Source organism: Vulpes vulpes, chromosome 4 (assembly GCF_048418805.1).
Source record: "Vulpes vulpes isolate BD-2025 chromosome 4, VulVul3, whole genome shotgun sequence".
Classification (NCBI taxonomy): Eukaryota; Metazoa; Chordata; class Mammalia; order Carnivora; family Canidae; genus Vulpes; species Vulpes vulpes.
The window spans coordinates 54,671,600-54,697,460 of NC_132783.1; the positions used below are offsets into that span (position 1 = coordinate 54,671,600).

The window sequence follows — 25,861 nt, forward strand, 5'->3', positions numbered from 1 at the left end:
CATGGGCAATGTTAGCGGATAGCTTACTAATCTTATTCCAGAAAATAACACGAAGTAGATTTTGTTTTCTAATACCAGACTTCTTAGATTTGAAGGATCTACTCTTGAGATGTCCTTGAAGAGGTCACTTTTATTTTCCCCTCAAAGAACCAAAGGTCAATGTAGGTATTATATAAGAAAATCAGGATCATAGTCTTCTTTCATTGTTTCTGACATTTAACCCCAGTTTCTGAGCATCTCCTTTATCCCTCCAAATGCTTCTTAAGATGAAGTCTTTATAAGAACTGGTTGGGAATTTATCCAACTTGGGCTATTGACTCATGCTTTTTACCTACAGAGTCTCTCAGTGGAACAGAAATGGCTTAGAAAGTGATGGAAAAAAAGAGGACAGATTAAATACCTATGTTCATAGAATAAAATACAACACAACTGTGGCGGGGGCGGGGGATGTCAGTCTTTGTGCTATAAACCAGTATTCAAGGCATATTCTTGGTTAAAAAGAGTAAGATAAGCACATGGTGTATAGTAAACTTCCATGTGTTTTTAAAAGGGAAATACATGTGCTTATATGTACATAGAATATTTCTGGAAAGTTTCACAACATATTAGTAATGAGAACTCCTTCTGTGGAAGAGAAATAGAAGATTGGAAATCTGGGATGATGAAGATTTAATATTTTTAATACCTTTTCATACTATTTGATTTTTTTGTAATATAAAAATATTATCTTTTTGGTTAAAAACAGCTAAATTTTTAAAATGTGATGGAAGGAATAATTACTTGCAAAAACCCATTTAGAGTAAGGGAATTTTTCTTGTGAATAGTCACATAAATAGATGTTTATTATAACACCAAAATTCATATCCCTTTAAATTACATATCTTGTACAATTTACAAAGAGTTTCATATCCATTGCCTGATTTAAGCTCATAACAACCTCTTAAAATAGGTGAGACAGGTACTAGAAGCCACACTTTACAAATTAAAAAAGACAAAAACAAACATCCTGAAGCCTAAAGGAGTTAAAAATCTAGAGCATATTTTAAGGAAAGAAGTTTGGAGTCATTTGCATGATTATGATATAGTAGAAACCTGAAATGTTACAGTTTTATGAGTTACCAGATAGTTTATGAATAGTATCTTTAAAGCCTTCAGTAATATTCTTTGTAATATTGATTTCAACTAAGAAATTCTTGTATTAAAGGAGAAAGAAGATGGGGGGAAAACCCTACTAAAACTCTGTATAAAATATGCATAATATTAGAAAATAAATTGTCAACTGATGACTGGTTGATATTAGCATCAAAGAAGTCGCATTCAAAACTTTCCTACACAGATTTTTACATTTGAATTAAAATAAATCTAAAATAATTGCCTAAATAGGAAAAGAGGGAAATTACAAATCATCTCTACTAAATTTTTGAAAAATACCTTAAAGGTTTATGGCAACATTTATTGTATCTCTCGTGATCCCTGAACAATCTCAGTTTACACCTGCTGTCCCCAAGTAATTATCGATAGCACCCCCCTTCACTCTCAAAAGTATATTAGTTTGGATATTAAATTTTACCTCCACCCTATTAAATATCTAGTTGCATACACCTTTAAGATCCTCATGTTCTAGGGTTTGGGCTTCATCTCAAAATTAAGAATTACCCTCATTCATGCAAACGCAGAATAATCAATGCTCAGATTTCAGCTGCATTATATGACTCCCAAAAAAGAGTAATTTCCAAAGCATTACCTACCAGCAACTGTTGGCTTTATTAAGGCAATTGACAGTGAAAAGGGTGTCTCAGAGTCTGATTTGGAAGTTTGGGCATGTGGGTGTTTACAAGGGAAATGGGAGCCAAGTTTGACATGTGGTGGAAAACAAATACTGATTCCACTTAACAGAACTCTGAACATAGAGTTCAAAGAGTAACCCCGCCCTAAGAATCCTTCATTTGTGTATCATTTCTTTGTTCATATTTGGAAAGTGGCTGCTGGAGGCAAGATACTGTTCTAAGCGCTGCATCGATTTGTCGGTAGCTTTAGGGACGTTATGCAAAATTCCCAGTGCTTTGCAGGAATGTCATACTATACACCAGATTTTGTTATTTAAACCAGCCCTGAATTATTTTCTGACTAGCACTCTTCAAATTTTTTTCTAATTTGAAATTATTCTATTCAATAATTACAAAGATTATCCCCATGGTCCATTTAGGTTCCGTTGTTGCCGCATTTCTTTTTCATGTGACAAGTTTATTTCCTCCTTAGAACAAGCAAATGAATCAGTGGCGGAGCTGGGTATCATGGTAACAGCATCCTTTGCCTCGGCAGTAAGCAGACCATCTATCCGGAATGTGTGATCACTGAAAGGTGAAGGCAACAGGTTGTTGCCACAGGTTGTTTCTAAGCTACAATTCCCTAAAGCACTTGGCATTTAAGGCAAAGTTATATAGTACGTGATTACTTGAGGTTTCTGCGTAAAGTATTAAAGAGTATTTTAACTGTTCTTTATGTTTCGATGTACGCTTTATAAACGAATCTTTTCACCACGTGTTTTCACACGCACACACCAAAGGGCCTGCATTCAGATTCTCTCCTGAGGGTGTGGGGACTCGGTTCCAAATCTGGCAGTTTGTTGCTCTCATTGCCCCTATAAATGTAGGCGTCTCGGGTCGATGTCTCCCCTTCCTTTCCTTCCTTGGGAATCGTCACTTCCTATCAATTACTCACTAGACTTAAAAAAAAATCTTGTGGGTTTTTCTTCTGTTCTAATCATCACTGGTTGAGTGATTACTGTCACTGTCCTCACTGTCACTCTCACTGTCATTTCCATTTTTGCTACTACCAGACTTGCTCTTGCTGTGACTCTCATCATTGTCAGATGCACTGTCGCTACTGTCACTGCTGTCATTGTCGCTGCTGTCACTATTGCTGTCACTACTGTCACTGCTATTGCTGTCACTGTCGCTGTCGCTGTCACTGCTGTCACTATCACTGCTGTCACTGCTATTGTTGCTGTCGCTGTCACTGTCACTGCTGTCACTATCACTGCTATCACTGCTATTGCTGCTGTCGCTGCTGTCACTGTCGCTGTCACTGCTGTCACTATCACTGCTGTCACTGCTATTGCTGCTGTCGCTGTCACTGTCACTGCTGTCACTATCACTGCTATCACTGCTATTGCTGCTGTCGCTGCTGTCACTGTCGCTGTCACTGCTGTCACTATCACTGCTGTCACTGCTATTGCTGCTGTCGCTGTCACTGTCACTGCTGTCACTATCACTGCTATCACTGCTATTGCTGCTGTCACTGTCACTGCTGTCACTGTCACTACTGTCACTGCTGTCACTATCACTGCTGTCACTGCTATTGCTGCTGTCACTGCTATTGCTACTGTCACTGCTGTTGCTACTGTCACTACTGTCACTGCTGTCACTGCTGTCACTATCACTGCTGTCACTACTATTGCTGCTATCGCTACTGTCACTACTGTCACTGTCACTGCTGTCACTGCTATCGCTACTGTCGCTGCTGTCGCTGCTATCACTGTCACTGTTACTGCTGTCACTGCTATCTGATTTGCTGCTGCTGCTGCTGTCACTGCTGTCTGATTTACTGTCACTATCACTGCTGTCACTACTGTCACTATCTGATTTGCTATTGCTGCTGTCACTGCTGTCACTACTGTCACTGCTGTCACTGCTATCTGATTTGCTGCTGCTGCTGCTGTCACTGCTGTCTGATTTACTGTCACTATCACTGCTGTCACTACTGTCATTATCTGATTTGCTATTGCTGCTGTCACTGCTGTCACTACTGTCACTGCTGTCACTGCTATCTGATTTGCTGCTGCTGCTGCTGTCACTGCTGTCTGATTTACTGTTGCTGTCACTATTACTATTGTCACTGCTTTCACTACTGTCTGATTTGCTGTCACTGTCACTATTACTGCTGTCACTACTGTCATTGCTATCACTACTGTCACTGCTGTCTGATTTACTGTCACTATCACTGCTGTCACTACTGTCACTGCTGTCACTATTACTGCTGTCACTGCTGTCACTACTGTCACTGCTGTCACTACTGTCACTGCTGTCTGATTTACTGTCACTGTCACTGCTGTCACTGCTGTCACTGCTGTCACTACTGTCACTGCTGTCACTGCTGTCACTGCTGTCACTGCTATCACTGCTGTCACTACTGTCACTGCTGTCACTGCTGTCACTATTACTACTATCACTGCTGTCACTACTGTCACTGCTGTCACTGTCACTGCTGTCACTGCTGTCACTGCTGTCTGATTTACTGTCACTGTCACTGCTGTCACTGTCACTGCTGTCACTGTCTGACTTGCTGCCACTGCTATCACTGCTGTTACTGCTGTCACTGCTGTCACTGCTGTCTGACTTGCTGTCACTACTGTCACTGCTGTCACTACTGTCACTGCTGTCACTGCTGTCACTCCTATCTGATTTATCTTTGCTGCTCTCTGATTTGCCATTGTCATCACTCCCATTGTTACCATTGCCATTACTATCACTGTCATTAGAATCTGATGTGCTATCACTGTCATCATCACCTCCTCCATTTGAGTCACTGTCATTGCCATTATCTTTTGATTCATCAGAGTTATAACCATTATCTCCTTGGCTATTGCTGTTATTGTCACCTTCAGAATCAGCATCATCATTGCCATTAGATTCATCACTGCTGTTGGGATCATCTCCTTGCATAGATTTGTCATCAAACTCATAACTGTCATATCCGTCACTATTACTTTCACTACCTGTTTTGCTGTGTGCAACCTTATTCCCAGGTTCTGATTTCTGACTAGACCCTTGAATGTTGTCGGTCTCTCCTGGTGTCTTGACATTTCCTTTGCCCATGGCCATTCCAGGTTGTCTTTTACTCTCTTTATCTTCACTGACTTTCCCAGATTCTTTGGTAATATTGTTTCTGTTGCCACTTCTGGGACCTTCCATTTCTATTGCCTGTGGAAGGATGGAGAAAAGAATGATTAGTTACTGGATGTTGTGCTGAAAAATTGCATTGGTCTAAGGATGACTGGGGAAGGTGACCAGAGAAACAGAAATTCAGCTTCTGAATTTCTCTTTATTAAGAGAAACTTACTAAACTTCTGATTGTAAAAATGTGCTTTATTCACTTGACAGAACTCTGGTGGCTAGATTATATAACAACCCATTCATGTTTTTACTTGGTTGGAACTTGTGTGAGCAGTTATATTGTACATCAGTTATTAACTTTCCCACTAATACTCAAGTAATTTGGGTGCAAAAATACATGAATGCTTAACATGATTTATTTTCGTGTTACCATCAGTGAATGAAGGGCGAGAATTTAAACTGCCATGGAAAGAAATCAGCTTCACAAACTAACCTTATCTTGGCTCTTCCCAATAGCTACTGGCTCTGATTCATCAGTGATTTTCTTTTCCACAGCTTTGTTTTCTCTGTAATTGAGCTTTTGCACATCCTCTATTATTGGGCTCTCTTTGTCTTTGGGAATACCATCAGAATCCTCCTCACTCTTGGAGGTGTTGTCTCCACCGATGTCATGGAGATCTTTGTCTTCAGGGCCATCATCTTCACTACTAATTGAATTTTGACCTAAGCTATTGTCATTGTCATCTTTTCCATGAGGCTGACCCTCTTGGCCCTTACGGTTATCAGTGCCCTCTTTTCCATTCCCTGTTTCTTCACCTTCATCATCACCAGAGCCCTTGTCTTCATCTTCATCTGCTCCATTCCCACTAGGACTCCCATCTGAATTATCCAGGCCAGCATCTTCTCCATTGCCAGCTCCACTTTCCCCTGGTGTTACTCCTGCCTCCTGGTTTGCATTTTTTTCGCTTTCTCTCTGAGTTGTTATTTCACTTGTATCACCTTCATTTCTACAATAATTCCTATTTATTTCATCCTCATGGCCTGTACTGTTATTGCTTCCAGCTATTTGATGGCCATCTTCTTGGACAACAGTGGCATCCTCACTCTGACTTGCATCTCCAACATTTCCTCCCTTATTTGAATTCTTATCAGTATTTCTATTAATATTGCTCCCATTTGCTATTCCAGCATTGTTGGTGATGCTTACCTGTCCCCTGATACCGTTTGCTGTGATGTTACCTTCTTTTCCATCTATCCCATCATAACCATATGTTTCTGGCTTTCCTGTGACCCCATTTTGACCCTCACTATTCCCCTCCTCATTTACTAACAAGGAATGTGTGGAAGTTTTCCCTCCTATTTGTGCCCACTCAGAGCCATTTCTTTCTTCTTTGTAACCATCTTTGATATATTGTTGCCTTCCTCTTTCATTTTCATGCAGGACACCACTTTCTTTGGTGATGTCACTGGCATTTAACTCATCCTGGAAAAGAGAAACAATTGAAAATAATTTGTAGATACCATCTCGAAGTAAAACGAACTGAAAAGACAAGCCATCAAGTTTCTGGAAGTTAATAGAATTTAGAGGCACCTGGGTGGCACAGTTGGTTAAGCGTCTGCCTTCAGCTCAGGTCATGATCCCAGGGTTCTGGGATCAAATCCTGCATTGGGCTCCCTGCTCAGCAGGGAGTCTGTTTCTCCCTCTGCCCCTCACACCGCTCATGCTCTCTCACGCGATGTCTCTCTCAAATAAATAAATAAATTCCCCCTCCCCCCCAAAAAAAGAATTTAAAAAACAGCTTGAAAACACATCCTATACCTGTATTGGCAATTTCACTTTTTCTGGAAGATTTAAATTTGCAGACTGGTCAACAGCATGTCTGTCCAATGGCTTGATTTGAGGAACCTACCAAAATGAAAATATTAGAAATTGAAAGCATTCTAATTTTGTGTACACAGCTTCTGTAGAATTTAAACTGGGCATACAGATACTTTTCACAATGGTATTATCAATTTTATTGAAGTGTTAACCAGACCACTTATCTCAAGGAGAATTGTCTTTTATAAAAAGGAGGAGATAGACTTTTGGTGTTTCTGTACAAGCCTCCTGCACTAGTGCAAGACCCACCTCAAGTATAATCGTGGCCAAACCCCTAAGAAAATAGCAGGTGTGACCAGATCCAGTGCAGAAACAAAATCAAGTAATATGCTACTTCTGTGTCCTTCAGGAATACATTTGAAAGAGTTGAGAAAATTCCCAGCTGCATAAATAACAAAGTGTTTGATATTATGAAAACATACCAAATGTTATCCATAGCAGCTGGATAATATAATTACAAATGGTTTAATTTTCCTAAATTTTTCTTTGTTGGTGTTTATCTATATATTTCAAATTTTCCCCAGTGAGCATTAAAAAAACTATTATCCGAGGGAAGCATTAACTTTCTCCTATGTTAGAAAAATATTATTTTTTCCTATTTTTATCCCTTGAAAACTTCATTTAAAATGTAGGCTTCGTTGAAATTATAATGAAATTCACAGGGCATGAGCAAAGATGGCTAAAGTCTCCAGGAATTTTGGACATTGAATGTAAATTAATATCAATGAATTTTACAAATTTGTGTGTCATCTTGTGCAGGGGCAATGCTAATCTTCTTGGTATTAGTCCAGTTTTAGTATATGTGCTGCCAAAGCAAGCACAGCCTGAATGAATTTTATTTTTTTAAAGAACCGTATAAATTTTTATTCAAGTATAATTAGCATGTTAATTAATTCTATATTAGTTTCAGGTGCAAAATATAGTGATTCAATAATTCTATGTGTTACTCAGTGTTCATCATGATCAGTATACTCTTTTTTCTATTAATTTTTTATTTAAAGTCAATTAATTAACCATGTACCTCTAAAACTAATAGCCTGAATAAATTTTAAAGGTCATAATCCATCTAACAAGACACACATTTCAGTTAGAGGAATGGGAGCATGAACTAGAGTGCATATTTGGGTTGCTGAAACCCCCAAAGATATTTTGTGAAGTCTTTCATGTATATCTAAATGTTTAGGCACAGCTTATCTTCAGTTTTAAGGAAATATATATTATTTAATATTAGGTTAAAAGAGATAGCAAAGTGAGATTTTCTGAGGAATACATACTTACTGGAATAGCCCATGCTGCTGCCCAAATGCAAAAATATATAATTATCTTCATTTTCCTTAGGAAGATTAATCAGTCTGTTTTTAAAGAAAAAAGAACAGCACAAAATTACTTATAAAGCGAAAGAAATAACCATGGTAAGGTATTATTTTGGTCAGTAAGCATTTGCCTTATTCCTGGGCAAGGAATATACATCCAACATGAGAAGAAGGCTATCAAGACTCAGTGTTCCAGAACATACGTGGAGGGCTCACAGAGACATATAGGGGGCATCATCAGGCTCAGTAATGAGGTGGCTAACTAGACTTTCCTGCCTATGTCAATGAAGGGGCATAGTCATGTGGTTAAAAAGGACATAACCATAACTTTGTCTTACTATTATTGATGATGATAACATTTCTTCTAAATAATTCTCATCAATATTAACTAATTCTAAGGTTATTGTTAAAAGATGAATCATTTATCATCCCCACCTCACATCTACACAAGCTGGGCTACAGTACACTGTAAAGGAAAGAAATTATTAGCATCAAGGATCCTCAGTGAGTAGAAGGAACTTGAAGTTTGTATTGAGAGACCCAGGTTCAAGTTCTGCCTTTGCTACTTGATGGGTGAACTTGAGAAATTTAAGTAGTTTTATTAAGCTTTTGTTTCTTCCATCTAGGATAATACCTATACTTTAAGATTATCCCAATTACCTTACCAAAGAATCTTCTCTAAGCAGCATCCTCTGATTCCTTGTCAAAGGGTATTTGGTGTTGTGTCTCTATCCTTTTTATGCCTGGCAACTTCTGCAAACCTCACCGGTAGCATATTGCACTGTTTAACATAGCCTGGTTACTTCTATGTTCCCCTGACCTACTGAGAGATCCTGAAGCCTAGGAGAATGTGTTGGTGATCACTGTATCCCACTACATAGCACAGAAAGAAATGTTTTATGAATATTGTTGGTGAATAAATACTTATTAATATAAGCACACCTAGCACTGTTCTGGATATTTAGCAATCCCTTAATAAATGATAGCAAATATTATGTGGAGCTACTAAAAATATGATCCTTTATTCCTGTTAGAATTCACATTCAGAAATGGCAAAATCTATATTTTGATACATTGGAACAGACATTGTATAGTCCATGTGAATCAAAATTTAAGTTGCTGTTACTGAAAATTGGATTTCTTGATATAATGGTACAATTACTACAGAAAGGAAGAAAGTTTTACTCCTATTTCATGCACTCCCACTGAGTTTATAGATTACAATAATGCATGTCATAAAAAAAACCTTTGATTGAAGTTAATGTTGATAATGGAAATTTAATAAAATCTCAGTGAATATCAACTGTCATAGAATCATTGGCATTTCCTCACAGGAAAAAAAGACATGCTTTCTAAGAGGGAAAAAAAGGCTTACTCTGATGGCTATTCAGTAGAAAGCCAAGAATAGCTAAACCTCCTTCAAAAATCCTATGGATTAAAAATGAAGCTGAAGTGACCTCAGGACAAATATAATGCAGAGCTCTGGGGCATAGATATTGAAGAGCAGCTGTTTAGTAAGCAGAGGTTTTATGGTACTTGGCACACCAAACCTAATTATTACATAGACTCTGCCATAGGGTGGTCTACATGGATTTGAAGGAACCATGGTGTCCTGGAAAGGTACCTGTAGTGAAGGTCATGGATATGTTCATCCCATTTCTAAACTGCAATCCAGCAATCTGACTACTTTGGCTCTCTTTCAGATCCACTCCAGAACAAGTGCACAATACACCATGATACTTGCCACTGTATTCACAGATAGGTAAATAGCTAAAAAGACTGCTATAGAAATGGCCCCAGTTTTGTCAGTCTGAAACCTCTTTCATTTTCCAAATCTGTTATGATATCATGAAAGAGAAAAGGTATGTGATAGAAGTCAGAATCTCCAGATATCCTAAGTAGAAGTATTTTTTTTATCACTTATATGAGGAATATTTATTTTTTTATTTTTTTTAATTAATTTTTATTGGTGTTCAATTTACCAACATACAGAAAAACATCCAGTGCTCATCCCGTCAAGTGTCCACCTCAATGCCCGTCACCCATTCCCCTCCAACACCCGCCCTCCTCCCCTTCCACCACCCCTAGTTCGTTTCCCCGAGTTAGGAGTCTTTATAAAGGAAGGGAAAAGAAATGTTGGGAAATATCAGGAAGGGAGACAGAACATAAAGTAGAAGTATTTTAATCTAGCTTTAAAAATGCTCATCTCAGTTGGCAAAAAAAAAAAAAACCCTGATTTTTAGGCTGAAGGTTGATTTTCCAGGGACCAAAAAATAAATGTAAACTGAGATGCAGTCATTCATTCAACATTTGAAGACCTAACTAATGTGGACCAGATACTGGAAATAGACATGAGTCCTACCCTCATGGAGCTTATCACTGAGTGGATTAGCCAGACTTTGAAATAATTGTACCATAATGTACTGAATAAAATTCTCAAATCCATGTTTATTTTCTAACAGAGTTAGTGTTTAAATGTCACTATTGTTACTATTTGAGAGTAAGATATTATTTTTTTCCTTTTTTATTAAATGCCATCACATCTTATATTACAACGATGAGACTAAAATAATGTCTTTAACTAGATTCAAGACTCTTAAAGATGGTTTTTGTAGATAAAAATAACAGTAATGGAGCTTTCATGAATAATGTGTAAAATATTCTAACCACTCATCTCATTATTAATATTTTAGATTTAAAATATTTGCTTCATCTTACATATACTTTTTCTGACTATTAGCAATTGATATTTAAACATAGTGTCTATAAAAAAAATTCCTATTCTTCAGTGATCCAACATTTTGCTAGATGGAATCAGCATCCTTTACCATATTATTTTCTGTTATCCTTTAATACATAGTCTTGATTTGCCAAGTCAAAAGGGAAAGAAAAAAATCTAATAATAAAGGTTATTCACTTCTTAAAATCAAGTCAGCTTCTTCTCTGAAATTCAAATTTCTACAGGAATCATTTGGTTCTGAGTAAAGAGGATGTTTCATCTTACCTTAAAAGCCTTCAAAGAGACTTTGAAAATCCAGGATTTCTTATCTTTCTCTTTGAAAACTGAGAGTGGCTCACTGTCCTGGACTTTTGGGTGACAGTTTTGTACCTGCTGAAATTTAAACTCAGTTTGATAATTTTCCCAACCAATCACTGTTTAGGATCCCTGATATGGGGTTATAAAGTGTCACCATGTCTATGAAGCACATAATAACTTCCCCCACTTCCTTCACTTACTGATATGTATTTGCTCACTGAACCATTCGGTTCCAAAGGGACTAGACTTACTTTCACTTAATTAAATAGCTCCTGGAAGGCTGTTTTGCGTCTTAAATATAGAGAATCAGTGTAACATATCTGAAAAGAGCCACTTAAACTCTATCACCCTGACATTTCTTGTCTTACTAAGGTTGGCAATCTAAGAAAACTCTAGGTTTCTTTAGTAAATATGACTGCCTATTTAAGACTCCTATTATTCCTGAGGTAGGTATTAAAGTTTCTGTGCTATAATTCAAGAAACTGTCCACATGCAACAGCCTGACATTGCCTGAGGGATCTTTAGCACATATAAATAGTAACTCACATGAAATCTCTCTGACCTAAATAAACAATTTTGTGAGGCTTAAAAATGTATCAATTTAGTATTCAAACTAAATTTTTAAAATAGGTATTCAAAATAACAAAAATTATTTTGAATAATTTTAGCTAGATGTGTAGAAGTGCAAACAGACAATAGATTTAGCTCTCAATCATCTCTCAGTTCTTTATGTCAACTGTGGGGGACAAAATAGAAAACCAGATGGTATTTTTAGCAAAGAGTTTTGCTACCCTGAACTTAACCATTCTCCTGAACCTCAGATGTATGTCAGAATGCAGGTAATCCCTAGACCATTTGTCTAATTTGTGTATTCAAAAACTTGACAATCAATGTCTCTCCATGCAGTTCTTCAGAACTTTCAGAAATATTTTAATCTGTTTTTAATATTATAATACCAAAGGATATGAACCCCATAAAAGCACCATACCATTACCCAACAGTGGAAACCCCAAAATTTATAGATAGAACTATTACAGGGAACTCAGTAAGGTTGAAGAGGAATGAAGGGAATGGAAAGAGAATTTTCCAGGAAGCTGTGTTTTCATAGCAAGCCCTTCATTTTTATTTAGACAGCATGTTTATGTGGGTGCCTTAAAGGGCCTCACCAAATTTTAAGGAGTCCTAAGACACTCCTGGGAACAATGCTGCACCTTCTCTCACACAGAGACAGTGGGGGAGATTAGTGAACTAAACCGGTCTTCCTTTACATTTAACTTGAATTAATAAGATTTCAATAACTGATAGAACTAGTAAGCAGAAAATCATTGCAGATAACAAGATTTAAAAAGCCAACTTGATCTAATGGACATTTATTGAACACTTCATCCAACTATAGCAGAATAAACATTTTTTTTCTAATACAGATGGAATATTTACCAAGATAGGCCATATTCTAGCCCCCCCCCAATCTCAATAAATTTAAAATAATTTGAGTTATACAGGCTATGCTTACTGACCACAGAAAAATTAAATTAGAAGTCAATAACAGAAAAAATAAAAGGAGTAGTCAATATCAGAAAGATCTCTGTGGAAAACCCAAGTATATGGAAGCTAAATTATCTACTTCTCAGTTACTAATAGGTAACGAGGAAACCAAAGAGAAATTCAAAATATATTGGCTTAAATAAAAATGAAAACACAACAATTTATCAAAATTTGCAGGATGTCACTGACGTACTTCTTATGGGCAAATTTATAGCACTAAATACCTATATTAGAAAAGAAAAAGTTCTCAAAACAGTGACTATGGCTTCCACCTTAAATAACTACAAAAATTTTTAATTAAATTCAAATTAAGTAAAAGAAGGGAAATAATAAAAATCAGAACTAAAATCAACAAAATACAGAAAACAATAGAGAGAATCAATGAAACCGAGAGCTGGATTTTTGAGAAGTTCAATAAAATTTATAAGACTGTAGTCAGATTAATCACAGTAATATAAAAGAAGACTTTTATATTATCAATATATTGAATTATCAATATAAGGAATGAGAGAGATGAAATACTACAGATTCTATAGACATTAAAAGATACTAAGGGAATACCATAAACCACTTTATGACAATAAATTCAACAACTACGGAAATGGATGGACTCCTTGAAACCACCAAAGTTCACTCAAGAGGAAATAGATAACTATTTCTAGATAATAAGAATAGCCCTATATCTTTTAAAGAAGTTAAATTCACAGTTAAACCTTCCCACAGGAGCCCTTTTTCATTTCATACTCTCTCTGCCACTTTTAATCTAAGTTGTCAGCATCTCCACTGATAGACATTTTTTTAAAAGGCTTCCAAAGATTTCACAAGAGTTCCCTCAGTCATACAAAAGTCATATCCACAGGTCTTTCCCCATAATCCTTTCTGTACCTTTGGCTTTTCCTCAGATGGCTGAAGGACAATGCCCTGAAACTACTTAGAAGAAGTCTGATTTGAATAAAAAGATCTGTGAGGAACACTTAGTCTCTTATGAATAAATATTCTGATCTTTGGATAACTTTCCCAGGTTTCAGCAAAGGGTTATATAGTCACATCCTTAGCCTGTTTTCTAGATTATGCTTTCCTGGCAGTGTATCTCTTAATTTTTAGCATCTTTTGTTATTGGAGAGGTAAAGAACTTTCAGTTATTGTCAGATACTGGTTCCTTTTCATTTAACACTTCTCAATGTGTTTCTTTCTTCTTGCATTTTACTGTAAGCAGCAAGAAGCCAGGCTGCATCTTCAACATGTTGCTTAGAAATTTCCTTAACTTTTTACCCAAGTTCATCGGTTACAAATTCTGCTTCCCATATAACTGAGGGACACAATTCTGCTAAGCTTTTTGCTAAGCTTTATGCCATGGAGATCATGAGAATTCTCATTCTTCCAAATCCCAGTAATGCCTCTCTCACTTCTTTCTAAGACCATACCAGCAGCATCTTTAACATCTTTATTTCTACTAACAGTCCTCCAGCCTCTACCCACTGGCAAATTCTAAAGCCAATCCCACATTTCAGGAATTTTTTGTGGCAGCACCACCCTTCCATGTACCAAAATCTATACTAGTTTTCTATTGCTGCCTAACAAGTTGCCAGAAATATCTCTGCTTATAGAGGGCTTATTTTGCTAGATTAGCCTCATCCATATAATCTCTTTACCATAAGGTCAACTGATTAGTAAACTTAATTATATTTACCAAATATCTTTTGCCACATAATGAGACATAATCATGGAAATGATTCATGATCATATTTATACATTTCCTCACACTCAAAGGAGAGGGGATTATATAAGCATGTGGGTTATTAGGAGTCATCTTAAAATTCTGCCTACTATACATTTTAGTCTATAGTAAAAGAAAACAGATCAGTGGCTTCATGGGCCAGGGGAGAAGGTGCAAGGAAGGGACTATAAAAGGTCATGAGGAAATTTTGATAGATACATTTTACTATCTTAATTGTGGCGATGGTTTCATACGTATATACATATGTCAGAATTTATCAAAATGTATACTTTAAATATATATAGGTTTTTGTGTCAATTATACCTCAGTAAAGTTGTTAAGGAGGGGGAAAAAGTAATTAACACATTTCAAATCCTGTTAATTGAGAAGTTAAAGCGGTGGCTTTAGTAAGGGCTTCCCAAAGGGAAACATAAACCCCAATTTATTGTGGAAACCAAACAATTAATTAAAAGTTAAGATCTGGCCAGCCTCAGAAAGCTACATCAGTTCAATAACTAAGCAAGTCACCTAAAAACCCTTAATTAGGAATATTCTATTCCCAAGAATTTGCAATGGAAGTCTTAACCTAAGACTGGAGGTTCCTCAAAAAAATTAAAAAGAGTGTTACCACCTGACCTAGTAGTTCCCCTAGTGGGTATTTTCGCAAAGAAAATGAAAACAGTAATTTGAAAAGATATATTCACCCCTATGTTTATTGTAGCATTATTTAAAATAGCTAAGATATGGAAGTAACCCAAGTATCCATCCATAGTTATGAATGGATAAAAAAGATGTGAGATATACACACACACACACACACACACACACACAATGGAATATTATTCAGCTATAAAAAAAGAATGAAATTTGGCCATTTGTGACTATATGGATGGACCTAGAGAGTATAGTGCTAAGTAAATCAAATCAGAGGAAAAATAAATATCATATGATTTCATTCATAATTGGAATTTAAGAAACAAAACAAATGAACAAATAAAAAGAGACAAACAAAAGAACAAACTCTTAAATACAGAGAACAAATTACTAGTTGCCAGAAGAGAGATGGGGGTGGGGGTGGGGGAATAGGTGAAACAGATAAAGGGGGTTAAGAGTACACTTACTATGATGAGCACTGAGTAATGTATAGATTTATTGAATCATTATATTGTACACTTGAAACTAACATAACACTGTATATTAATTATACTTTAATTTCAAAAACATCTTTTTAAAAAGTGGTAACCTTTTTTTTTTGATTCCTTAATTCCATTTTCATAAGTCCACAATTGGCATAATGTACTCAGAACAATTACTAGGTCCCATCATCTTTTCTTCTCATAAAAAATAAAACTTCAGTTTTTCTTTTTTCATAGGTATATTTTATTACCTCTAGACCTGTATCTCAGATATTGAGAGCTAGTAGAAAGTAATGATTAAGATCAGAGTGTTTGAAGTCTAGGTCAAACCCCCGCCTGTCACTTACTGGGTGACTATGGAAAAGTAACCTAGTTTTTCTAAGATTCAGTTTTCTTTTCTGTAAAATTATGTTACAATACCTAACACTTACTGAGCACTTATAACAGAATGCACCCTATACACAACTTAAGCCCGTTATCTCATGTAGTCCATAATGATCATACATGATAACACTGTTTTTTCTTCATCATAGGGATTAAGAAAGTGGGTCCTGTGGTGACACAACCAACAAGTGACAGAGCCAAGGTTTGAACCTCAGAACTCTGACCTTTGAACCTGGCTCTTTGTCACTGCACTAAATTAATTGCCTATTTCATGATGACATTATGGAAATAATTTGTGGAAAACCGCTCAGTATCCAGCACACACACACACACAAAATCTAATAAGGGGAGCTATTACAAATTTCACAGTTCTTTATCAAGACGGAGTCCTTTACTTGTCACTGCCCAAAGAATTTGGGCAAAGTGACAAAGGATTATTGGCAAAGTGATTCCTTTTAAATAAGACCTCAAAACTTTGGCACTTATTTTAATCAATACTATAAGTTAATTAATAATATTTGATGAAAACAAGTCTTGTGGCCTTCAATCTTTCTCTCCTACTGAGTGCTGAGTCTTTTAACAGGTTCACCTGCTTCCCAGTCTCTGGGTCCTACTCCTAAATCTCTCACGCAGATTCCATAATTATCTTTCTTTTTTAAAAATTTAAATTCAATTTAGTTAACATATACTCTATTGTTAGTTTCAGGGGTAGAATTCAGTGATTCATCAGTTGCATATAACACCCAGTGTTCATTATATCAAGTGCCCTTCTTAATGGCCATCACCCAGTTACCCCATCCCCCACCCACCTCCCTTCCAGCAACCTTCAGTTTGTTTCCTAGACTTAAGAGTCTCTTAGGGTTTGCTTCCCTCTCTATTGTCATCTTACTTAATGATCTTTCTAAAATGCAACTTCTTTCTAGATATGTCTCCTGACGCAAGGACACAAAAGCAAAAATAAACTATTAGGACTTCACCAAAATAAAAAGCTTCTGCACAGCAAAGAAAGCAATCAACAAAACTAAAAAGCAACCTACAGAATAGGAGAAGCTATTTGCAAATGACTTATCTGGTAAAGTGTTAGTATCCAAAATATATAAAGAACATAAAACTCAATACCTCAAAAACTAATAATCCAATTAAAATGGGCAGAAGACATTAATAAACCTTTTTACAAAGAAGACATATGAATGGCCAACAGACACGTAAAAAAATGCTCCACATCAGTGATTATCAGGGAAATACAAATTAAAACTACAATGAGATATCATCTCACACTTGTCAGAACGACTAACATCAACAACACAAGAAACAAACAGATGTTAGTGAGGATGTGAAGAAAAGGGAACCCTCCTGCACTGTTAGTAGGAATGCAAAATGGTGCAGCCATTCTGGAAAACAGTATGGAGGTTCCTCAAAAAGTTAAAAATAGAGCTACCCTATGATATTATTGATTATACTGCCTGTGCTATACTTTGCATCTTCAAGACTTACTTATTTTGTAACTGAAAGTTTGTACCTCTAAATCCCCCTTCTGCATCTTGCCCATCCCCTACCCACCTCCCCTTTGGCAACAACCAATTTGTTCTCTGTATTTGAGGCTATTTTTTGTCTGTTTGCATTGTTTTTTGTTTTTTGTTTTTTTTAGATTCCATATATAAATGAAATCATATGGTATTTGTACTTCTCTGTCTTATTTGACTTACTTAGCATTGTACCCTCTAGGTCCACCCATGTTGTCACAAATGGCCAAATTTCATTCTTTTTATGGCTAAAATATTTCATTGTGTGTGTGCATATATGTATATATCTCACGTCTTCTTATCCATTCATCTATGGATGGACACTTGGGTTGCTTCCACATCTTAGGTTATTATAAATAATGCTGCAATAAATATAGGGGTGCATATATCTTTTTGAATCACTGTTTTCATTTTCTTTTTTTTTAAAGATTTTATTTATTTGACAGAGAGAGCACAAGCATGGAAAGCAGCAGTCAGAAGGAGAGGGAGAAGGAGGCTCCCCACTGAGCAGAGAGCCTGACAAGGAACTCAATCTCAAGACCCTGGGATCATGACCTGAGCTGAAGGCAGACCCTTAATCAATGGAGCCATTCAGGCACCTCTGTTTTCACTTTCTTTGGGTATATACCCACTAGTGGAATTACTAGATCATGTGGTAATTCTGTTTTTAACTTTTTGAGGAACCTCCATACTGTTTTCCATAGCAGTTGCACCAATTTACGTTCCCCCAACTGTGCCCAAGTGTTCCTTTTCTCCACATCTTGCCAACACTTGTTGTTTCTTGTCTTCTTAATACTAGCCATTCTGACAAGTGTGTGGTAATATCTCATTGTGGTTTTGCATTTCCCTGATGATTAATGATGTTGAGCGTCTTTTCATGTGCCTATTGGCCATCTGTATGTCTCCATCGGGAAAATGTCTGTTCAGGTCCTCTGCTCATTTTTTAATCACATTGTTTGGCTTTCTTGGTGTTAAACATATAAATTCTTGATATATCCAAGATATTATCCCTGTGTCCAGTATATCATTTGCAAATATCTTCTATTCAGTAGGTTGCCTTTTTGTTTTGCTGATGGTTTACATTGCTATGCAAAAGCCTTACTATCTAACAGCTTTGATAGCAATCCTGATTATTGAAAGATTCCATGTTTGGTAATTCACCAACTCACTAATGTTTATCTGTAACCCCAAATCAATATTACAGTCATTTTGTGGTCAATTGAGGACATGAGCATACATAAGGCAGCAAAAAATTTGAGTTGTCTTGTATGCAACCCCAGCTACCTGAGGCCAAAGTAATACTTAGCCTTGTTTCAGCTGTCATACTGTAAACAAATGTCCTTTTTGTGCTCTAATTTGTGCCAAACTTTTGTATTTTTTGCTTTTTGTTGGTGATTTTGCTGTTTAAAATCACCATCAAGGAGAGTACTAAAATGGTATCTAGTGTTCCACAGTACAAGAAGGATATGATATATTAACGTGGAGAAAATACATGTTGATAAGTTTCACTAAGGCATGAGGTATAGTGCTGTTGGTTATGAGTTCAATGTTAATGAGTCAATATACATTAATGAGATGTCTTTAAACAGATACAAAGGGAAAACAAGGTTATGTATTGATCAGTGGATGAAAATATTGTGACCAAAGACTCATAGGAACCTCTCCCAGTATTTTCACTAGAAACAATGGTTCAGTGCTCAGGACAACTGAATAGAACATAACTACCTTGATAAGAAGAATCAACTTTGTGTATGTGTGTATGTTTATATCAGAGTCAATTTTCATGAAATATATTATTAACCCTTACTATGTGTGGCACACTTTGATAATTTCTTATATTTCCTTTTAATGCTGCTTACAAATTAAGCAACTCCCTAAATTAATTTATGACCCATTAATAGGTCATGATTAGCAGTTGCAAACACAGTTCTTTTTTTAATTTTTTATTTAAATTCAGTTTGCCAGCATATAGTATAACACCCAGTGCTCATCCCATCAAGTGCCCTCCTCAGTGCCCATCACCCAGTCACCCCATCCCCCCACCCACCTCCCTTTCTGCAACCCTTTGTTTGTTTCCCAGAGTTAGGAGTCTCTCATGATTTGTCTTCCTCTTTAATTTTTCCCCACTCAGTTTCTCTCCTTTCCCTTAAGTCCCTTTCACTATTTCTTATATTCCACGTATGAGTGAAACCATATAATGATTGTCCTTCTATGACCGACTTATTTCACTCAGCATAATACCCTCCAGTTCCATCCGTGTTGAAGCAAATGGTGGGTATTCATCATATCTAATGGCTGAGTAATATTCCATTGTATACATAGACCACATCTTCTTTATCCATTCACCTGTCAAAGGACATCGTAGCTCATAGACAGTTTGGCTCTTGTGGACATTGCTTCTATGAACATTGGGGTGTTGGTGTCCCAGCATTTCACTACATCAGTATCTTTGGGGTAAATACCCAATAGTGCAATTGCTAGGTCATAGGGTAACTCTATTTTTAACTTCGTTTTGAGGAACCTCCACACTGTTTTCCAGAGTGGCTATACCAGTTTGCATTCCCACCAACAGTGCCAGAGGGTTCCCCCTTCTCCACATCCTCCCAACATTTGTTGTTTCCTGTCTTATTAATTTTAGCCATTCTTACTGTTGTGAAGTGGTATCTCATTGTGGTTTTGATTTGTATTTCCCTGATGGCAAGTGATGTGGAACATATTTTCATTGGCTTGTTGGCTATGTGTAGGTCTTCTTTGGAGAAATGTCTCCTCATGCCTTCTGACCATTTCATAACTGGATTGTTGTTTCTTGGGTATTGAGTTTGATAAGTTCTCTATAGATCTTGGATCTCTATAGACTTTTATCTGATACATCATTTGTGAGTATCTTCTCCCATTCTGTAAGTTATCTTTTAGTTTTGTTGATTGTTTCCTTCACTGTGCAGAAGCTTTTTATCTTGATTAAGTCCCAATGGTTCATTTTTGCTTTTCTTTCCCTTGCCTTCATAGATGTATCTTGCAAGAACTTGCTGTGGCCAGGTTCAAAAAGGGTGTTGCATGTGTTCTCTTCTAGGATTTTTATGGATTCTTGTCTCACATTTAGATCTTCCAACCATTTCGAGTTTATCTTTGTGTATGGTGTAAGAGAATGGTCTAGTTTCATTCTTCTACACGTGGCTGTCCAATTTTCCCAGCACCCTTTATTGAAGAGAGTGTCCTTTTTCCAGTGGATATTGTTTCCTGCTTTGTCAAAGATTAGTGGACCATAGATTGAGGATCTATTTGTGGGTTCTCTATTCTGCTCCCCTGATTTATGTGTCTGTTTTTGTGCCAGTACCATACAGTTTTGATGATCACAGCTTTGTAATACAGCTTGAAGTCAGGAATTGTGATATCCCCAGCTTTGGTTTTCTTTTTTCAACATTCCTCTGGCTACTCAGGGTCTTTTCTGGTTTCATACAGATCTTAAGATTATTTATGCCAACTCTTGCAGAAAGTCCACGGTATTTTGATAGGGATTGCATTGAACGTAGGTTGCTCTGGGTAGCATAGACATTTTCACAATGTTTATTCTTCCAATTCATGAGCATGGGATGTTTTTCCACCTCTTTAAATCTTCCTCAATTCCTTTCAGAAGTGTTCTGTAGTTTTTAGAGTATAGATCCTTTACCTCTTTGGTTAAGTTTATTCCTAGGTATCTCATGCTTTTGGGTGCAATTATAAATGGGATTGACTCCTTAATTTCTCTCTCTTCAGTTTCATTGTTAGTTTATAGAAATGCCACTGATTTCTGTGTATTGATTTTGTATCCTTCCAATTTGCTGAATTGCTGTATGAGTTCTAGCAATCTTGAGGTGGAATCCTTTGGGTTTTCTATATACAATATCATGTCATCTGCGAAGAGGGAGATTTTACTTCTTTGCCAATTTGAATGTCTTTTATTTCTTTTTGTTGTGTGATTGCTGAGGCTAGGACTTTTAGTACTATGTTGAACAACAGCGGTGAGAGTGGACATCCCTGTTGTGTTCCTGATCTTAGGGGAAAGGCTCTCAGATTTCCCCCACTGAGAATGATATTCGCTGTGGGCTTTTCATAAATGCCCTTTATGATATTGAGGAATGTTCCTTCTATCCCTACACTTTGAAGAGTTTTAATCAGGAATGGATGCTGTATTTTGTCAAATGTTTTCTCTGCATCAATTGAGAGGATCATATGGTTCTTGTCTTTTCTCTTTTTGATGGGATTTATCATGTTGATTGTTTTAAGAGTGTTGAAACACCCTTGGTGAATGATTCACCGGTGGTGAATAATTCTCTTAATGTACTGTTGGATCCTACTGGCTAGTATCTTGTTGAGAATTTTTGCATCCATGTTCATCAGGAATATTGGTCTGTAATTCTTTTTGGTGGGGGTCTTCGTCTGGTTTTGGGATCAAGGTAATTTGGGCTTCATAGAACAAGTTTGGAAGTATTCCCTCCACTTCTATCCTTTGAAACAGCTTTAGTAGAATAGATATTATTCTTTAATTGTTTGGTAGAATTCCCCTGGGAAGCCATCTGGCCCTGGATTTTTATGTTTGGGAGGTTTTTGATGACTGCTTCAATTTCCTCGCTGGTTATTGGCCTGTTCAGGTTTTCTATTTCCTCCTGTTTCAGTTTTGGTAATTTGTAGTTTTCCAGAAATGCATCCATTTCCTCCAGATCACCTAATTTGTTGGCATATAGTTGCTCATGATACGTTTTTAAAATCATTTTTATTTCCTTGATATTGGTTGTGATCTCTCCTCTTTTGTTTGTGATTTTATTAATTTGAGTATTTTTTCTTTTTAATAAGGCTGGCTAGGGGTTTATCTATCTTATTAATTCTTTCAGAGAACCAGCTCCTGGTTTCATTGATCTGTCCTACAGTTCTTCTAGTCTCTATTTCATTGAGTTCTGCTCTAATCTTTATTGTCTCTCTTCTACTGCTTGGTTTAGGTTTTATTTGCTGTTCTTTCTCCAATTCCTTCAGTTGCAAAGTTAGCTTGTGTGTTTGAGTTTTTTCCAGTTTTTTGAAGGAGGCTTGTATTGCAATGTATTTCCTTCGTAGGATCACTTTTCCTGTATCCCAAAGATTTTTAATAGTTGTACTTTCATTTGCATTAGTTGGAAACACTGTACTAGCACAGAAAAAAAGCAGTTTTTCTAATATTAGTAAATAGGGTCAATACTCAATGTTTCTGGGAAAGATAATGGGACAAGGTAAATGCATTTTAAAGAAATTTGAAAAGTTGTACCAGTACCTTTTGAGGTTCTTACTATTTTTCATCCTTTAAGATACCATGTTAGTTTCTACTTTCCCAATGGGTATATAACAGCTGTTGAATGTAATAGCTGTTTAATTCATAGGTATAATTTCTTTTTGACATTCAAGGGAGTTCATAATCTTTTATAAATGAAACAGTAAAGAAAAGGTTGATTTGTGATCAAGCTTAAGGTAGAAGGCCAGAAATTTTCCTTGGATGAGTAAGTGGATATTTATTCCTTGCATGCTAAACAAGATTGGATTATACCTTTCAGAAAATATTTGGTTGGAATAGTTGTGTGGGATATTGGTTTAAGGGGCAATGGCAAGATTGCCCAGGCTTTGTTCTCCTTGGTTATTGACCCAATTCAGTTCAAATTAAGTCTATTTTGATATAATAAAGGAAGAATTTCCATCATTATTTTTAATTAGTTCTTAATAACATAACAGTGGTATAAGGATATGATAAACTATGCTGCCAAAATAAAGAAGTTGCAATAAATAAGCAGCTTAGTACATAGAAGCTTATTCTTGTTCATGTCAGAATTCAGTGCAGGCCAGGTAGCTCTCCTGTGGGCAGTGATTCATGAATCTAGGCTGTTTCCATTTTGTTCTACCAATCTTCAACTTCAAGGTCACCCTGGCATTACTTCTCTGAAGATGAGGAAGAGAAAACAAAGAACATAAAGACTATTCTGGGTGTTTTAGAGATCAAGTCTGAAAGTGGTTTTTTACTTTTGTCCATGTTGCATTGGCCAGGACCCAGTCACAGGGCCAGCCAAACTCCAAGGGAAGCCAGGAAATATGGAGGAGCATTCAGATATGGAAGAGCACTAATAGTCTCTACCACAGGCAGCAGTTTATCCAGTCTCCAGGTTGATCTTCACATTTGTGCAGGAAACCTGTATCTTGGCTGATTATGTGGCTGAAGACACTTTTAGATAGCTGTTTGTATTGATGGTTGTTATTAATAAACATTATTGTTATTGTTTTTAATAAAAATATTTGAGATCCTTATGACTATTGTAAAATGGGAATACAAAGGAGGCAGGCCCATGAAGTAGATTACTTGTACATGTGTTTTATAATATCTGGAATTCGCATTTTTCACAATATGGGTCCTAGATGACTTGAATCTGAATCACCTTGATTCAAATCGCTAACTCTAAATTTTTTTTAATGTAGATTTCAGGGAACCACCTCTGACCTATCAAATCAGAATTTATCTTCATGAAGCTCGGGAGTCTGCATTTTAAGGCGCTTCTTAGATTATTCCTGTGTGCACCAGTATTTGAGAACCACTGCCCAACAAAAGAAGTAAAATCTCTTCCGCTTGAAGGCTTAATCTGCCTGTGATTACAAAATAAGCTCAGATCTGAGAGCCAATTTCAATCTTCTTTACTAAATCAGGAAAGCCAAGGATAGAAAATTCTAGGATTTAAACTGTTATAATGTTTGGCTGAAACAGATGATAACAGAGCCCAGACAATCAAAGCCAGAAAAAGAAGAAAGCAGGACAGAATTAACTTGGACACCAAAACCCCTCAAAAGTTTATTTTTGATGCGTTTGTACGTGTGTGCGTGTAAACCTCATTTCTACTACTTCCTTTCTCATCTCGTTCTCTATTCAACCCTCTCCTACCCTTCTAAGTGTCTCCTGAACTAAAGCCACCTGCAAACCTAGCCTTTTTGCTAATATAAAATGTAATAACATTCTCATCACAAGGTTGCTCTGAGATTCAATAAGAGAATGTGTGTGAGAAGGCTAAATGAATGCCAGCAATTATCAAAATCTAACATAACCATTGACAGACTGATGGTGTTTAAATTTCATGTTGAAAGCTCTGATAGACCGTTACCCAAAGAAGAGTTGTGAATGGTTGCTATAGATGACCTAATTGGTACACAGTGGCATCCACCAGAAAATAAGTTAGGGATGCCAGCTCACCCAAGCACACGTTGTCCCAAGGAATATTGCCAGGGTAAATGATACATAGCCCAATCCCACCTCTACCACTACCCAATCCACCCACTCAGAGAAGATTTTAAGCCAAATGTAAATCAGAGGATAACTTGCCTACATTTGCCTCTTATAGACATGGCCTTGGAGTCTCCTCAAACAACAAACTGCTCATCGGTTCAGAAAATGACAGGGTTCGATTTTAATGGGTCTCTCTGCCCCCTCACAGGGATGTGGTCAGGAAGAGAAAGAGAGAGAAGGGGGAGGAGGTAGGGAGCCTAAAGTGCCTAAGACCACAGGAAGAATCATGCTACAATATTTTGCATGAGCTATTATGAATTTAAAGACACAAAGTCTAAGATGACATCTCATTTAATTTCGGTACTTAAGGTCTAAGCAAAGCTGAAAAGAAGACTCTTGGTTATCAATGAAGAGAAAGATTCTTCCAAAGTATTAATGGAATGGTGACAGAAAAGGGAACACAGGGTGCTGTGTTTTTTGAACTGTAGGTCACAACCCATTAATGAATCATAAAATCAATTTTAGTGCATTTTTAATGGAAAAACAGAATAGAATAAGACATCACACATAGTAAGGATATTTGACAAAGTTTTGTTTCAATTTATGGTGACTGTATTTGGGTTACAGTGTTATATTTATTTTTAACACTGGATTGATTGCAGTGGGAAAAGTTTGAAAATGTGTAGAAGAAAGCTACCGGCTTTGGAATCAAAAGGAGTTTGAATCTAGGCTCTATCACTTTTTAATTTTATGGCTTAAGACAAGCCTCAATTTCCTCAGATGCAAAACGGGAATAATATCTATAAGAATTCTTGGGAAATCAATGGGATCATGTATATAAACTGCTTTAATACAATGTCTGCCACAAAATAGTCACTTAATAAATGTCTCTCTTTCCACTTACAGTATTTTTTAAGGATGGATTCTAGTCACCAGAAAGACCGGAGCACGATTAGACGGTTGGAACCTTTTTTAACTTATTTTAGTTCCAAGTAGTTAACATACAGTGTTACATTTGTTTCAGGTGTACAATATAGTGATTGAACAATTCCAGACATCACCAGGTGCTCATCATGACCTGTGCACTTCTTAATCCCCATCACCTATATATTAAACCCATCCCCTGACCACCTCCCTTCTGGTAGTCATCAGTTTGCTCTCTCTCTAATTA

General features: G+C 36.6%; 1 protein-coding gene and 1 non-coding gene across 2 annotated transcripts in view; both read right to left on the reverse strand.

Annotated features, from left to right (window-relative positions):
- Positions 1 to 808: 808 nt before the first annotated feature.
- The window catches only part of DSPP (dentin sialophosphoprotein), a 64,123-nt gene continuing 39,070 nt past the window's right edge, over positions 809 to 25,861 (reverse strand). The window contains exons 2-5 of the mRNA XM_025998065.2: positions 8,053 to 8,126; positions 6,715 to 6,801; positions 5,389 to 6,378; positions 809 to 4,982 (exon numbers count right to left, since the gene is read on the reverse strand). Coding sequence (XP_025853850.2) covers positions 2,760 to 4,982; positions 5,389 to 6,378; positions 6,715 to 6,801; positions 8,053 to 8,103 — 3,351 coding nt within the window. The 5' untranslated portion in view covers positions 8,104 to 8,126 and the 3' untranslated portion in view covers positions 809 to 2,759. The remainder of the gene's footprint in view (positions 4,983 to 5,388; positions 6,379 to 6,714; positions 6,802 to 8,052; positions 8,127 to 25,861) is intronic.
- On the reverse strand, positions 7,490 to 7,595 carry LOC112919769 (U6 spliceosomal RNA). Its single transcript, XR_003234964.1, has one exon. It is a non-coding gene; the product is annotated as a U6 spliceosomal RNA (small nuclear RNA).